Here is a 14,426-nt window from a genome sequence, read left to right as displayed (position 1 = left end):
TTAAAATGATTCTAATTTATTAATTTTATTTCAACGTCGAAGAAACAAATAGGTATATTTTAATTCAATTCCCCGGCTTTCAGCTTTTTTCTGATGGTAGGGATATCAAGAATTTCCAGTCTGAAATGGCATAATCTGAAAAAATGTCGGTTCCTATGATAATCAGCAAGAACAAAAAAAAAACAGAGAATCCAATAGATGCTGTAACATAAATACCATACGATATCAGATAGCACTATATGTAACGTGGAAGAAAAACCTTAAGGTCTGCATAATGATGAACGTCTCAATAAGTGGTATACCGGTCAGGATATACAGCATTCTCGAAATTCATTCTTCACTAGGATCTCATCCGTCTCTCGAGAGGAATGTGGGTCTTGAAAAGGTCGATATGTACTACCAATGTGCATTAATCATGCGGCTTCTTTCATGTATTATCACCTTCACAAAATAATTATTATTATTTAAATGAAATAAGGTACAATAAACTTATGATTGAAGTAGCAGCGTAATTTATTTTTATGAATTATAATTTTTTCTAAGAGAATGGCACTTTGAACTCTTTCGAAATAGTATGAAATATTTCTCCATTCAAGAGATATTCAAGCTAGTATTTGTGTAATTTCTAATTACACAGCTTCTGCCAGTCGATGTTTGACTTCCCAAGTGTCATCTTCCGTATCTTGTGTTTCCTCGGGACTTTTTCATCTTCCTTATGAAGGGACTTTTATGATTTTTCGCTTGGTTGAAGGTATTCACATTCAGGACTTTCAAATGGTCTTCTAGGAATGGTATTTGCAGGTCTCCATGTTTCCGCACATTGCTCACAAACTATGGCGTATTTACGTCTCCTCTAAGGATTGTATACTGCTCGACTTGAAGAATCTGCAGATGGAACCTTGCATCGTATCCCCAAGCCAGCCATGAGTAAGTCATGATCGGACGAATAGTGATCTTGTAGAGAAGAAGCTTGTTGGTGAAAGACATTTTGCTGTTTTTGCAAAATAGCTGCTGCAACGAAGCCGCCAAGTACCCTTCCCAGATATTTGGCCTTGTTTTTCCATTCAATCCCCCTACCAAACATAACGACATGCCTGTAGGAATCTTTCCTTTTTCGACTGAAGAGACAAGCCTCATTCTTCCCAGGCTTCAACTCTCCATCGAGCATATCAGGATCATTTTTCAAAGGTACTTCGTTACCATTTTCGGACACCACGAATAGGTAAGATGACAGTTTCTTCAGCAAAAGCAAGATAGATCGACTGAAGTTTCAAAACTTGAAGGGCTTCTTCTTTATCCAAAACAAAATCTTCTCCATCCTTTCTCTTCACCAATGGTTGATGACCTTATAATTAAATCCTAAAACAGAAAAAAAAGAAGAAAGGAGTACTTAATATCAGTTTCCATTATATTGATTTGAAGTTAGCGACCCATTTTGAAAAAGAATCTGAAACTGAATGGATAGCTGGGAAACCACCATGAAATTTATAAATTGAACAAGTGTTCACCAAGTGATCAATGGTTTCTTCTTCACCACACTCACATAGTGAGCTATCAATAGAATTCCATTTGAAGAGCATACTATTACAACGACCATGACCAGTCCTAAGTCGATTCAAAATACACCAAGTATTCCTAGGAAGATTGAAATCTAGAACTAGGATCAACAATAATAATTGTTGGCACGGAATTGTGGAGGAAAAACGACTCTTATCAATTAATCTTCAAATTAATTCAAATGAGATATGCTTACTTCAAACATAAGACTTTTGTTGGAGACATAAAAGAACTCCATTCCGAACGCCAAATTTCCTTGTCGCTTTCATTATATTGAAGGAAGGTATTAATCCATAAAGGTTTAATTTAGCAGCTATTGTATCTGGGAGGTATTATACAATTGGAAATAAGTTCTGGTAGAAATGTAATTTATCCCAAGATTTCTAGACTGCAACGTGTCTACGAATATAAGTCGGAACTATATGTGATAGCACCGGTAACCAATATGAAGGTTTAGATCTGATAGTTCTACTAATAATTCTCATAGAAACTTCAAGTTGTGCATCAATTTTATGAACATGAGCAACATTGAACCAAACAGTATTCAGCAGCAGAAAAAACCAAGGCCACGGCTACCGTACGAAGAGTGCTGGCATCAGCACCCCATGAAAAATCTGCTAGTTTTTGAAGGATATTATTTCTCGATTTCAATTTCAAACGTGAATTTTGAGTTGCTTTAATAGACTGAGATATTTGGGAGGGTGAAAACAGTAACCTATACTTGCACTGAACTTTTTAAACGTATGTGCCTTTGGGTTCGGGATTGGCCGGAACATATTCCTGAAAATTATGTTTGCCATGGGCTGAATAATAGATCTCGCCCTGGTGATAATGTCCACCGCATTTGCTCCTTCGCAAATTGAAATTAATGAGCAGAAGGCAAACATGGGGGTTGTTATTCAGTATTGCAGCGTGGAAAACGGCCATAATTCCATTCACAGCATTGTTACTTTGAACTTGCTCCCTCACTTACTTCCAGCTGTTCCGCTAGCTGTTCCAATATGAGCGTTAAGGAGATAACGCGGCAAATTGCGCAGGCCGAGAGAGTTCTCTAATTAGTGTCTTGAGAAACTTTTGGACTAAAACAATGATGTTGATAACGGCGCACTCAGAGTTTTAAGCCGCTTCGACGGGTTGGGTGTTTTATTATTTTAGTTAATCAGTTTCCGCAAGATCGGATTATTTTCGTGAAGTTCTGGTGTCTACATAAGGCATGCCTAATTTTTGTATTGAAATGAAAACGCGACAAAATCTTCTGTACGATCCAACTCATCTTATTCGAGCCGACAGGCTATTTTTTAGTAATTGAAAGTGGCATATTATCTCATTATCTGCTTCACATTTCATTGTTTACATTGCATAATTAGAAATATTCAGGACTAACATTAAAGAATGTCTCGATAAATCTCAGTATAAGCAGAAAAAATGTGAACGGGGTATCTTACATTTCAACGTATGATACAAGACCACATATGAAAACCTCTGCAAAAACTCTGTCTCCACGTATAGGTTACATGATTGGTTTGTGTATTTGTTTACGGAATGAGCTGACATATTTAGGTACATTGAGGGGCTTCTTCTTAATTAAAAAAAATCCCTTCATCCTTCATCAGAAGTTGATGATGCATATACCTATTATAACTAAATCTGAAAACAAGAAAACATGAGAAAGAAGTAATGAATATTATAGTTTCCATTATATACCATATTCAATGATGATAATTGAAATCAAAACAATTAATTGAAGAAAAAGAAAGAATCACATCGAAATTTCCAGGCCAAAGAATATTAGGGGTTAGTACATAATAATGACGAAATTATTACAATATTTGGAAGTAATAAGAAATATTCCGTCAAACCAAAAATTGTATCGTTTCATTTAAATCAATTAAGTTGACCTTGCATTAACCTTGGAGACAAAGTCGAATATATTGATTGTGTTTTCATACGCTTGTTCATTTAAAATTTACTTTATGAACGAATTCCTTTTGGTCCATTATTTCTAAAAATATCTGATAATGAAGACTAATAATAATCATGAAACTGAGAGGATCTAGCTACGATAATACTGAATACACTTCATCTCTAGCCTCCTAACAGAGTCCAACATGTGTCTCCTCAGACACCATGTGCAGATTCTGTGGGAAGTATGAAGAAACTTCTGATCACCTGGTCATCAAATTCCCCGCCAATGCAACCCAGAGCAAAAGATACTAACAACAATTTCACGTCCTTCGCTGTCCTACTTCCCATTATCCTTGTTTATTATGTAAAAAATGCTTTGGACGAGAAACTTGAAGGAACGAGGATGTAACCTCTCTGAATCCATTCCAGATACTGGATTTGGATAGAACTCTGGAACTGTAACTTGATCATTGATGACAAGAACTTCGATGAGGGGTACAATAAATCTAAAGGTCGCGGTTCAAGAAACCCCGTAACATATCTCACAAATCAGTATGTAACATTCAAATTGAGCTTCAATTCACATGGCAAATGGCTCTGGCAGTCGAAGCCGTAAAACTCAAAACTGACTAGCATTCCCTATTGAAAACACCTAAGTACTTATTCAGGGTTATATGCGAATATTTAATTCAGAATTTGGAACGAGTGGCACTGGATTTAAGCTATAGCGCTCCTTGGAGAAGGGGCTTCAATTGTTGCCCTGTTAGATTTCGCAAAGACGTTTGATGCCCTTAACCATGAGTTGCTCCGTGCTAAATTTAGTTATTACGGTTTTGATGAATCTTCTTTGAGATTTTTCAGATCATATCTCTTTGGTGGATATCAGTGCGTTAAATTACGTGATGCATTTTCGGTGTACTGCCTGAGAACTACAGGTGTTCCTCAAGGTTCCATTTTTAGTCCTCTGATATTCCTTGTATATATAGGTGACATGTATAAGGTTGTTAAGTTTTTTGACATCTATATATTTTTATTGCGACGACACTCAGGTTCACCTATCTTTCCTCCCCTCTGCCATTTTTATAGCAGTTGAATGAAGATTTGTCAAGCAATGTGCAGTATTGCATAAAGAAAAATCTGAGAACAAACGGTAAAAAATGTTTCTATATGCCCTTCTTTTCGAGAACGTTTCATGCGGAGGTTGAGGTTATGATAGGTGTTGAGAAGATTCCATCCTCCTTCTGCTTTAGAAATCTTGGAGTCTTTTTCGATTGTGGACTAAGATTTAGGAAGCATCGCTTTTCTGGCACTACGTCATCTGTATCTCCAGAAACAGTTTTTAGATTTCCATTCACGCAAGGATCTCTGCGAAACACTCGTGCTGTCTAAGCTGATCTATGAATTGATAGTTTCTTATCCTTGTCTATAGGGGGATCACTGATGGAATTAATGGGTTAGTGAGGCACAGGGTCGAAAATATTTTTCGGCTTCACATGCGTATTGCATTACATCGAATGTACGGGTATTCCTCCTTATTTGAAAGCCAAATTGGTCTACAGACGAGATGTTCACCGTGTTGCTTTAAGGCATGGGCAGAGGCTCATGCTGTCTCGATTTGGTTCAGCCATGTTTCAGCACACTATCACCTTAAATGCGGTGAAATTGCATAATGAGATGCTAATTGCATGTAGGATTTCCTCTTTGAACTCATTGGGAAGAGAAATGAAGAATGTATTTTTTTTGAGCAAGTTACAGATTTAGCAAATGATGTTCATTTTTGGTAATATTCACGTTGAATATTAATTGAATTAATTTATGTTTTATTTTATATTTTATTGATTGCTATTTTTGTTTTTTTCTTTATTAATATTTTGTCAGGGGTTGAGTGGAGTAGCCTTGGCTAGACTTCGCCCCTTAATTTACCAAATAAAGACTAATACTGAAAGCCTCGATGATGGAACTTCTAACTTTCTTCTATTTCTATAAGAAACAAATTGTTAAATAACTTATTATTATTATGAATAATTCATCGAGACCTCCTATGGGACGTCAAAAATAATAAACCATTGTGTAACAATACAGCCGCTTTGGTTTGTTGCAGAACGTTATTGTCGTAAATAGTCCAGAAATATCTTCATAGAGGTCATTTGCAGGGAATTACGCCACTGGCATTCATTTACTATACTAATATATGCGACATACTCATTATTACAGTCATCGCAAGAAACCGTACATTATATCATCTTTCAAAACATAACACGACTATGAGAACGCACATGTGACCATGCAGCAATCGCAAATTGTCCAATCGATGCCACAGGAAGACCATTATTACGCATATGTTAATCGCTTCCTGCATTTGAAATGATAAAAAGCGTGCGATGAACCAGAAATTAGCATACTTCGAAAAAAATGACGTTGGTAGTAAAAGTTCATGTGAAAAATCCAGTTCCTTAATGATAACGAGATATGCGTTCACGCTAGTTCGTTTCAAAACATGCCATAAAATGCACTAAGATACCGTTAAAGGCCGGATTGGAAATCTTGATTTAAATCTTGTTTCTTTAGGAATCGACTTAGGAATTGAGGAGACTATGAACACCACTTTCATTCGTTCCAAATAAGGATTAGAATGCGGTTTTAATATAACTCAAGAAAAATATGACAGATGAGCAATAAGGCCTAATTCCTCATGTTAACTGGGCAATTGATAGGTATTATTGGTGAAAAACAGAAAAACAATTGTCAGGATTCCAAAACCTTTCCGATTTTTGAATTATGATGCTCGAATCTTTCATATAATGGGGGTAATTACCCCCCCATGAATATCGAAACCCTGAAAAAAAATTACCCAACGTGGTGCACATAAAATATTTCATGCAATAATTTCAAATTGGTAATTTCCCAAATAAATTGGTAATTTCCCAAATATGGCAAATTATTGGTTTCGAATCGTTAACAGCAATCTGCACTATTTAAAAAAACACCGGCTTTGCTAGGCTCAGATTCATAAAGTGTGTGTTATCAGCAATCTCTACTCTTAAAAAAACAAGAAATTTCCATTCAGCTTACAGAAAGCGTACACTCTGGTGACGCAAAAAAAAAGGTTTCATAAAAAACAACTCAAATTTGTGATGTTTATTTATTAAAATGTAACAAGTTGCAAATTAAAGGAAGAGAAATTTTCTGCTATTAGCCTTACCAAACTCATTACTATCATCGTTGTCCAGTTGGGATGCTATACAGGGTGTTTCCTAAACATGCGGCAAAAATTCAGGGGGTTGTTCCTTGGACTATTCTTAGAATATTTTGTCCTTTGATGATTTTTGAAAAACCTATTTGTTTCGAAGATATAGGGGAAACAAAATTTCAGATAATAACATTTTATTATGAAAAATTACATGAAAATTCAACTCAACCTACAAAAACTGTTGAAAATGACCACCTCTAGCCAGCATACAAGCATCCAATCTTATCCTCATTGACTGCCGAACCCTTTCAAAAAAAAAAAAAAAAAAAAAAGAGGTTTTTCAAAAATCATCCAAGGACAAAACATGCTTAAAATAGTCCAAGGAACAACCCCCTGAATTTTTGCCGCATGTTTAGGAAACACCCTATATATGCTTCAAATGATAAAACTACCAACTGTTAGCGTTGGTAGTTTTATCATTTGAACATGCGGCAAAAATTCTTTCTTGTGATATTCATCTGGATTCAATAGTGTTTATCATAGTCAATTATGCTCTTAAAAAATCTATTTCAAACACCATAAACAAAAATGCTATCGTCACATCGAAATCTGGAGAAAATAAAATTTGAGGGTTGTGAACCGTAAAAAGATGACCTAAACTAAAAGAAGGGCAAAGTTCTGCTAGTCTACTCTGAAAAATTTTGTTGCAAAATGTAGACCGTGGACGTCAACTTTGTTACAGAATTCAAGAAGGGTGGAATTGCAATCTGGCCCTGTTTATATTTATTTTTACAGTCTGGTGTTAGCATGCTCCGATTTCATGAAGATCAAGTGCGTTAAGCCCCGGAAGAACACGATCCTGACCGGATAGCACTAATTGAAACGCATGCCCTAAGCCCTTTACTGATTCTGGAGCATTTTGAGGCACATCTTCAATTTTTTACTATGTTAGTCACTTCCTGGATTTACTGGAAGTATTATTTGTAACGGCAGTTTGAAATTTTCATCTTTTCGAACGGTAGATACAATCAAAAGGATATACAACTTGATGAGATTGAAAATTCAATGTATAAATTTTTTTCTTACATGAAGAACAGTATGTTTTGATTAGCCACCAAATTCGAACTATTTCTATGAATGAGAAAATAGATATAGGTATGTATTTATAACTAAGAGAAAAAAATTTATAATAGAACAATTTTATTTACAGATAGAATTTTGTACACAAATATTTTCTAAATAATCCTCTTTGAATATCAGTCGTTTCTCTCTTTGCTTAAGAACATATTATATATTTTCTTCACGAGACTGGGTCCAGAACTTCGTCCTTAGCTTCCAGTAAGGATATTTTAACACGCATCATGTCAATGATTTTAGGAATTTTCATTCTCTTTGGTCTCTTTCGCGAATGTTCCTATATCAGCTTGAAATAAGATATCGTTGATTTTGTGCTGCACTATATTTCTTTCATACTCGGTGTAGGTATCCAACTTGGCAGCCAAATATGCAATGAATAATTCTGAAACAGATTTTTTTTTTGGTGCAATAAACTCTCTATGTTGATTGTTACTGTAGCTTTCATTACTAGGAGCCTCGATGGATTTGTCTGGTTTGTGTTTTTTCCTGGGAGGTAAACTGTGACCAGTATAATGAGAAAGTTGCGATATGTGATCATCGGCATCGCTGAGGGGGTTTGCTTGAATGTACTGAGTTGTGAAACAATTTTTAGTATCGATTTGAATTTCTGATTTATCATCAATTGCTGACACTGGCAGTAGTTCTGGTTCGTCGGTTAGTTCATCATGTTCATTCCACCATTCCGTCGAATTATCTTCTTCTCCTTCCTGTAACAAGAAATGAAACTATGACATTTTCGAAAAAATATGCTGCAATTTTTTACAACATTTGTATATAGTGCTGGCAAGTCCATATCAATGTGTTCGAAAGAAATGCATAAAAAATACCGAAAGCCAAACAAAGAACTACAGTATTTTCTCCCCATAAATAATGAAAATCCAAACAGAGGAGAGTCATCTCATAACTGCAAATATTCGTCTCTGCTGTCAGCATACTCGTCGTTTCCATTCCACTTAACCTTTCGTGAGAGCTTTATGTGCAGTAATAATTGTCAAATCAAAAGGAAATTCACTCGCGTAAAAAAATCAATTATATTAAGTGGTATTTGAAAGCTGATATTGCAGATGAAGAGGTTAGAAAAAAGAAATGTTCTCAGAAGATATAAACGATAGAAATTTCATGAGATTATAAGGCGAAAAATTCTAGAAAAAACGAATTTATAAAAAAAATTCTGTTCACGTATGAATCCTCATTTTCTTTGCAATATCACCACAATACTTCAATAGCCACAAATTGGTTCAAAAAAACATTTGGCCGTTTCAATAAAGACGCAAAATACGAATGAATTACGATCAGGACGTCACCGTGAAGACATCGTTTTCTACAAATTACTAACTCAGAATTCAGATAATCTAGACCGAATTATTTCGAACACATTCACGTGCTGCCCCCTTCCCTGAATGCCATGTTGGAAAGGGTCAAAAGGTAATTGTTCAAATGACCGCATCTACTGTCTTTATCTAATGGTATTCACTAAATCGAGAAGTATCACTGCCAGTATTGTATAGGTAACTGGAAAGGTTACATTTTAAAAAATGCCTACACAATGTCCTAGACCTTTTAATACTGCTGGGTAGAATAACGAATAGTTTTAATAAGGTATAATTGATATGTCATATACCTATTTCTCGAATATCTAATACATCGTGGAAAAAAATCGAAATAAGTATTGAAGGAGGAACTTTAAACGCCTTTCATATTGCAGAAAACACAATTTCATATGAAAATGGAACCAATTCACTTGTAATCTTGTAACATAATTTATTCTCTTGAGGTTCTAATTTAGTCATAAATAATCGTTTTCCGAAGATGTCGAAATTCTTGCAAAAGCATTAATTTGATATATTATACATATACAGACATAAACCATTATTTATTTAAAAGCATTAATGACCAACCTAAATACCCAGTCCAACCTGAGTACCTACCTAGTACAAAATAATCACATTTGCGCATGAGCAATACCAACTATAAAACAGAAGCGCTGAAATTTCTTTGGAACTAATTATGATTCAATCTGAATAATAACTTCTCATTTCATCAACACCAGATTATTGATATCGAGATAATTGCACGTTTGCAGATGAGAAAACATTTGGCAGTTTGAAATTCTTTGGAACTACCTACTTCCAAACTACCAAACCAAATAAACATACCAAATTCCATAAACATCGAACCAGTAAAACGTGAGATAAACCCTATTACTTGACTGCTAAAATTCCTATATAGAACAGAATACTCAAACCAAATTTCATCAAAATTGTATGAGTGTTATGAAAGACAGGCTTTGCGGACACACAAACAAACACGAAACAAAAGTTATTCGAAATGGTCTGAAATTTATTTTATGTAATTGTGTTTAAGAAAATTTTGAAATCAGGAATCAATTTTTTGTTGTTGCTTAAATCCATCACAAATCTTCTTGTATTATTGGTAGATTTGGAAGCCAAATACTTCTTTTTCTTTGTAAACGAGTGAAACTTTGAAATTTTTCATGAATGTATAAGATAGAGGTATGCAAAAAACTTACCGGGTAATTAAAACATACCGGGTAATTAAACCATTCTAGGTTGCTATGAATTGAACTCAAGACTTTGTGTAAAGTTGCAAGAAGATACTTGGAAATACGGGGTGATTCACCGGGATGGCCTATTTCAGACGTTTATGGAAAACTAATCATGCTCTTGAGCTGAAAATTCTCTACAACTTCCGGTTATACCGGAAACAGACTACTTCTTTCTCATTTCAAATAGCACACCTAGTATATTATTGCATCATTAGATAGCTTTTTTGATGACCATTTCAGCAATATGCCATACCTTGGGTAAACACTCAACGGTTCATGAGTTAATGGGATTCTTATAAAATAAATGGTGGCGATGAGGACTCACATTTTTTTGAATAATTCGGCAGAAAAAGCCATTTTCGGAAAAATGTTTTTCTTTTTCAATTCTGCAAAAAGGTACGTAGTATTATAGAACTGTTTGCCGTTAAGACCAAAAATGTACTAATATTGCCGAAATTTTCGTCGAAAAAGCTATCTAATGATGCAATACTGGGTGTGCCATTTGAAATAAGGAAGTGGAAAATCAACTTATTGGTATCGACAACGGGAAATTGAATGTATAATATTTCAGCTCCCTGAAGATGTTCACAATGATGACCGAAAGCTAGGATGATACAATAAATGAGATGAGTTTTATAGAGCTTGACTACCACACCCGAAATCCCCGAATTATTAAGGAAGTAGTAGCCTGCTTCCGGTATAACCCGAAGTTGTATAGATCTGAAAATATTTCTGGGAGAAAGATCATTTTTTCAAACCTCAATATGCAAATTTTCAGCTCAAAATGATAACTAGTTTTCCATAAGCGTCTAATTATTAATTATATCAATATTAATATTAATTAATAATAATCATTCGGCTCTAACCAATGCATCATCCTTTTAAAATCATTTTCGAATCAATGTTCAAAATCTAATGGTGAGTTGTAAATAATGCATATAATCAACAAAAGCAACTTTTTCTTATTCCGTTGAATTGGAGTCCATTCGGAATATCAATTCGATTGAATATATATATTGCCCAAAACTAAAAATTAAAATACTGGAATGATGTAGATATTTGATTTTGGATTCATTTATTTTATCTAGTAAGAAAAACAAAAAATGACAATTAGCACAACACATATGCTCTTCTGCGCAAGGCCAGTTTCACTACACTTCAAAATAGGTATCTTAATAATGAAGTTTTCATAACAAACAACATCATAACATTTCACTTAAATATAATGTGACCGTGAGCGCATCCACCTCAACCTTTTTCATATAGACCTATCAGGAAATTAAATGAGTAATATGTAATTCCTCACCTCAGCTGATCTTCCTTTGAATTTGTCCAAGAGAAAAGATAACTGATTGAAAGCGTACCAGTGACTTTGACCTCTCTTTCGTTCCCGCCTAAAAGATGCCAGTAACGAAGCAACCTTCCTCTTGATTTCGTTCACATCGTAATGCAACACGCACGATATTTCTTGCCAAGCCTGGTTCTTTTTCGAGCTGACCTTGTTGTATTCATCAGAAGGATCCCAGAGACAAGGACGTTTCTTATATTCCTCAATGAGGGATAAAATTTTGGAATCGGTCCAGCCGGTCATGTTCATCGCGCACTCGCTCTTACAGCGTTCACAACTGATTCACGTTCACAAAATGGCGACGTCGAATGTCTCCATAGACGAACGAAGTTCGGAAGATGTTCATTGGAATGTTGGCTAGCAACAGTGGACGAACGGAACGAAAACGTACGATATAGACCGAAGTGAAGCGCCGTCGCGTCGTACGCATCATTCGGACTCGTTCGGCCGAACACATTCGACGTATTCGCTGGGAGACGTAATGGAGCTACGTGCTTTGACCGTCTTAAAAACCGTAGGGGAATGTTTCGCTCCGGTTCAAGGCAATCGTTGAGAACGCAGAGACGGTTTTAGGTCCACCGGCCCGAATTCGGAAACGATTTTATCTTCGAGTGCTGGCTCATCATACATATCGTTCGATCACATCATCACAATGTCTGTAATATTCGAATTTTGAGCAGGATGACGTCACTGATGACGAATTCGCTGTCGAATTAAATTCTATCTGGTCGTAAACTCGGTAACTCTCGAACGTAAAAAACCTCAGAGCCGTCGCTAGACAAACTGCCGCCCCAGACAAATACCAAATTTGCCGCTCTCAACAGATTTCAGTTTCTTCTGCTGAGTTTCCACTTCATTAAACGCTCAACCATTTCTTTTTTTTTCAATATGATCAAATTTTACAACCAGATGAAGCGGATGAACCATTAGTTTTAATTTGAATAGCATTCTCAATGCGAAGATGTTTAAGCATTTCATATGAGAAAATCATTTGTGAAATGAAGAATATATTCAATTAATTTTTCCAGGAATCTCGATTTCTCTGAAAAAGTAGATAATGCCGCCCTCCTCTATTTTCCGCCACCCCCCCCCCCCCCTAGATATTTTGTGCTTTTTTTCTTTAAGATTGTCGAGAAAAATAACAGAAAGATGCGGATGAACCATTATTTTGAATTCGAATGCGCCCACGTCCAACACTAGTTAATTTGATACAAAAAAATTCAAAAATATTATAAAATAATGAAATGTGGTACGAAATAAAAAACTTCTCATATTTCCTAAAAATGATAAGTTGGAAATGGTGAACTGAAATTGTTCCTTCTATATTTTGTATTCCTTTCTGAGGATTCAACATTGAAATATTGATAAATTGAAAAAAAATTATCCAGAAACCGCCCCAAGTGGCAATAAAATTCTACAATGTTTAGCAAAGCGAACGCCGACACCCCTGATGAGTGTAGGTATTTTTTAAGCGTCATTTAATACGTGAACTGTACTATGAGGGGATTACGCGAGATCATTTAAAATTTCAAAATGTTGTATCGTATTCTCAACAATCTCAACTAAATGTCATGCACTAGTTATCTATTTAGGTGACGATTAAGCACAAGCGCTGATCCAGGAGCGGGGACTAGGGAAACGTAACCTCCCCCCCTCCAAAGAGCACGGGTTCCCTCTTAAATATTGCTGACTCTACAAGAATTTGATATAGATAGATATAGATAAGTAACTTTATTTCAAATAATATTTCTCACAAAATAAAAACAAAAAATGAAACAGTGTCCTAAAATGATACAATATAAATAAATACAATCAAGCTGTACTAAAATAATCTTCCAAACAATATGGCTCTAGTTCTATGAACAATTTCTTGGTTTTAGTTTTGAACTGCTTGTAATCATGAATGACCTTGATATTATAGGGTAATTTATTGAAGATTTTGATACTCATATAAGATGGATTTTTTTCAGAAAGAGATAACCGATGATATGGAAAGTTAATATCTGCTGTTCTCGTATTATAAGTCTCATTTTTATTATTTGTTAGAAACTCAATTTTATTTTTATATTAATACATTAGGCACTACTTAGGGCCAGTTGCACCATTTGCCTAAACATTGATTAAAAATTTAAACATTGATTACTCTCTGATTTCTTAAGAGAAATCAGAAATTAATCGATGTTTAAATTTTAATCAATGTTTAGGCAAATGGTGCAACTGACCATAAAGCTGAAATGATCAGCAAAAATTCAATTTAACTAAATTTCTGAAACAAAGATGTCTAAAAGTCCCCTTCACCAAAAGTCGGCCTTGGATCAAATGTTTTCGAATGAGCATAGCGATTTTGATTTCATCCTGAAATTTGATACTTTCTATGAAAGACATCTTGTAATAGCTACTCTTCATTTTAATAGTTTTCAGGATATGGTAGCTATCATATTACCTCAATTCCCTGGCTGCTAATATCAATTCAAGACCAAATATAATTGTAAGTCTATGTCAGATAAAAACATTGCTTGCACGACCTATCCCAAAAAGTTTGTTCATCATCATTCATTAATTATGCATATTTGGCAATAGTAGCGGTAGTTTTATTCATGAGGCAGTAGATCTCGCAGTAGATCCTAAGTGGTATGCCACAACCGCAACAGTAAACTTCCTGCATTGAATTCGCCTGGCAGATTTGGCTACTGAGATGTCCGTGGGATTTGAAAAAGTTTCTC

At 35.1% G+C, this 14,426-nt stretch overlaps 2 protein-coding genes across 2 annotated transcripts in view; one reads left to right on the top strand and one right to left on the bottom strand.

The window, feature by feature from the left end:
* Positions 1–14,426, top strand: part of LOC123676265 (rhophilin-2) — a 221,880-nt gene that overhangs the window by 50,536 nt on the left and 156,918 nt on the right. The window lies entirely within an intron of this gene.
* LOC123676277 lies at positions 7,843–12,232 on the bottom strand. The gene is made up of 2 exons (XM_045612087.1): positions 11,662–12,232; positions 7,843–8,496 (listed from the first exon to the last, which is right to left on the bottom strand). The coding sequence occupies exons 1-2, from the start codon at positions 11,950–11,952 to the stop codon at positions 8,026–8,028; spliced, it is 762 nt and encodes a 253-aa protein (XP_045468043.1). The 5' UTR covers positions 11,953–12,232; the 3' UTR covers positions 7,843–8,025.

This window comes from Harmonia axyridis, chromosome 1 (assembly GCF_914767665.1).
Source record: "Harmonia axyridis chromosome 1, icHarAxyr1.1, whole genome shotgun sequence".
Taxonomy (NCBI): domain Eukaryota; kingdom Metazoa; phylum Arthropoda; class Insecta; order Coleoptera; family Coccinellidae; genus Harmonia; species Harmonia axyridis.
Note: the sequence above shows the minus strand (reverse complement) of the source record. Positions and strands in the feature narration are given on the sequence as shown.

What these genes read in the sequence shown, in the direction of transcription:
- LOC123676277 (XM_045612087.1), bottom strand. Translation starts at nt 11,952, where the DNA reads ATGAACATGACCGGCTGGACCGATTCCAAAATTTTATCCCTCATTGAG. An exon ending in TCAAAGGAAGATCAGCTGAG is followed by an intron (nt 8,497 to 11,661) that starts GTGAGGAATTAC and finishes TTCTTGTTACAG; the next exon opens with GAAGGAGAAGAAGATAATTC.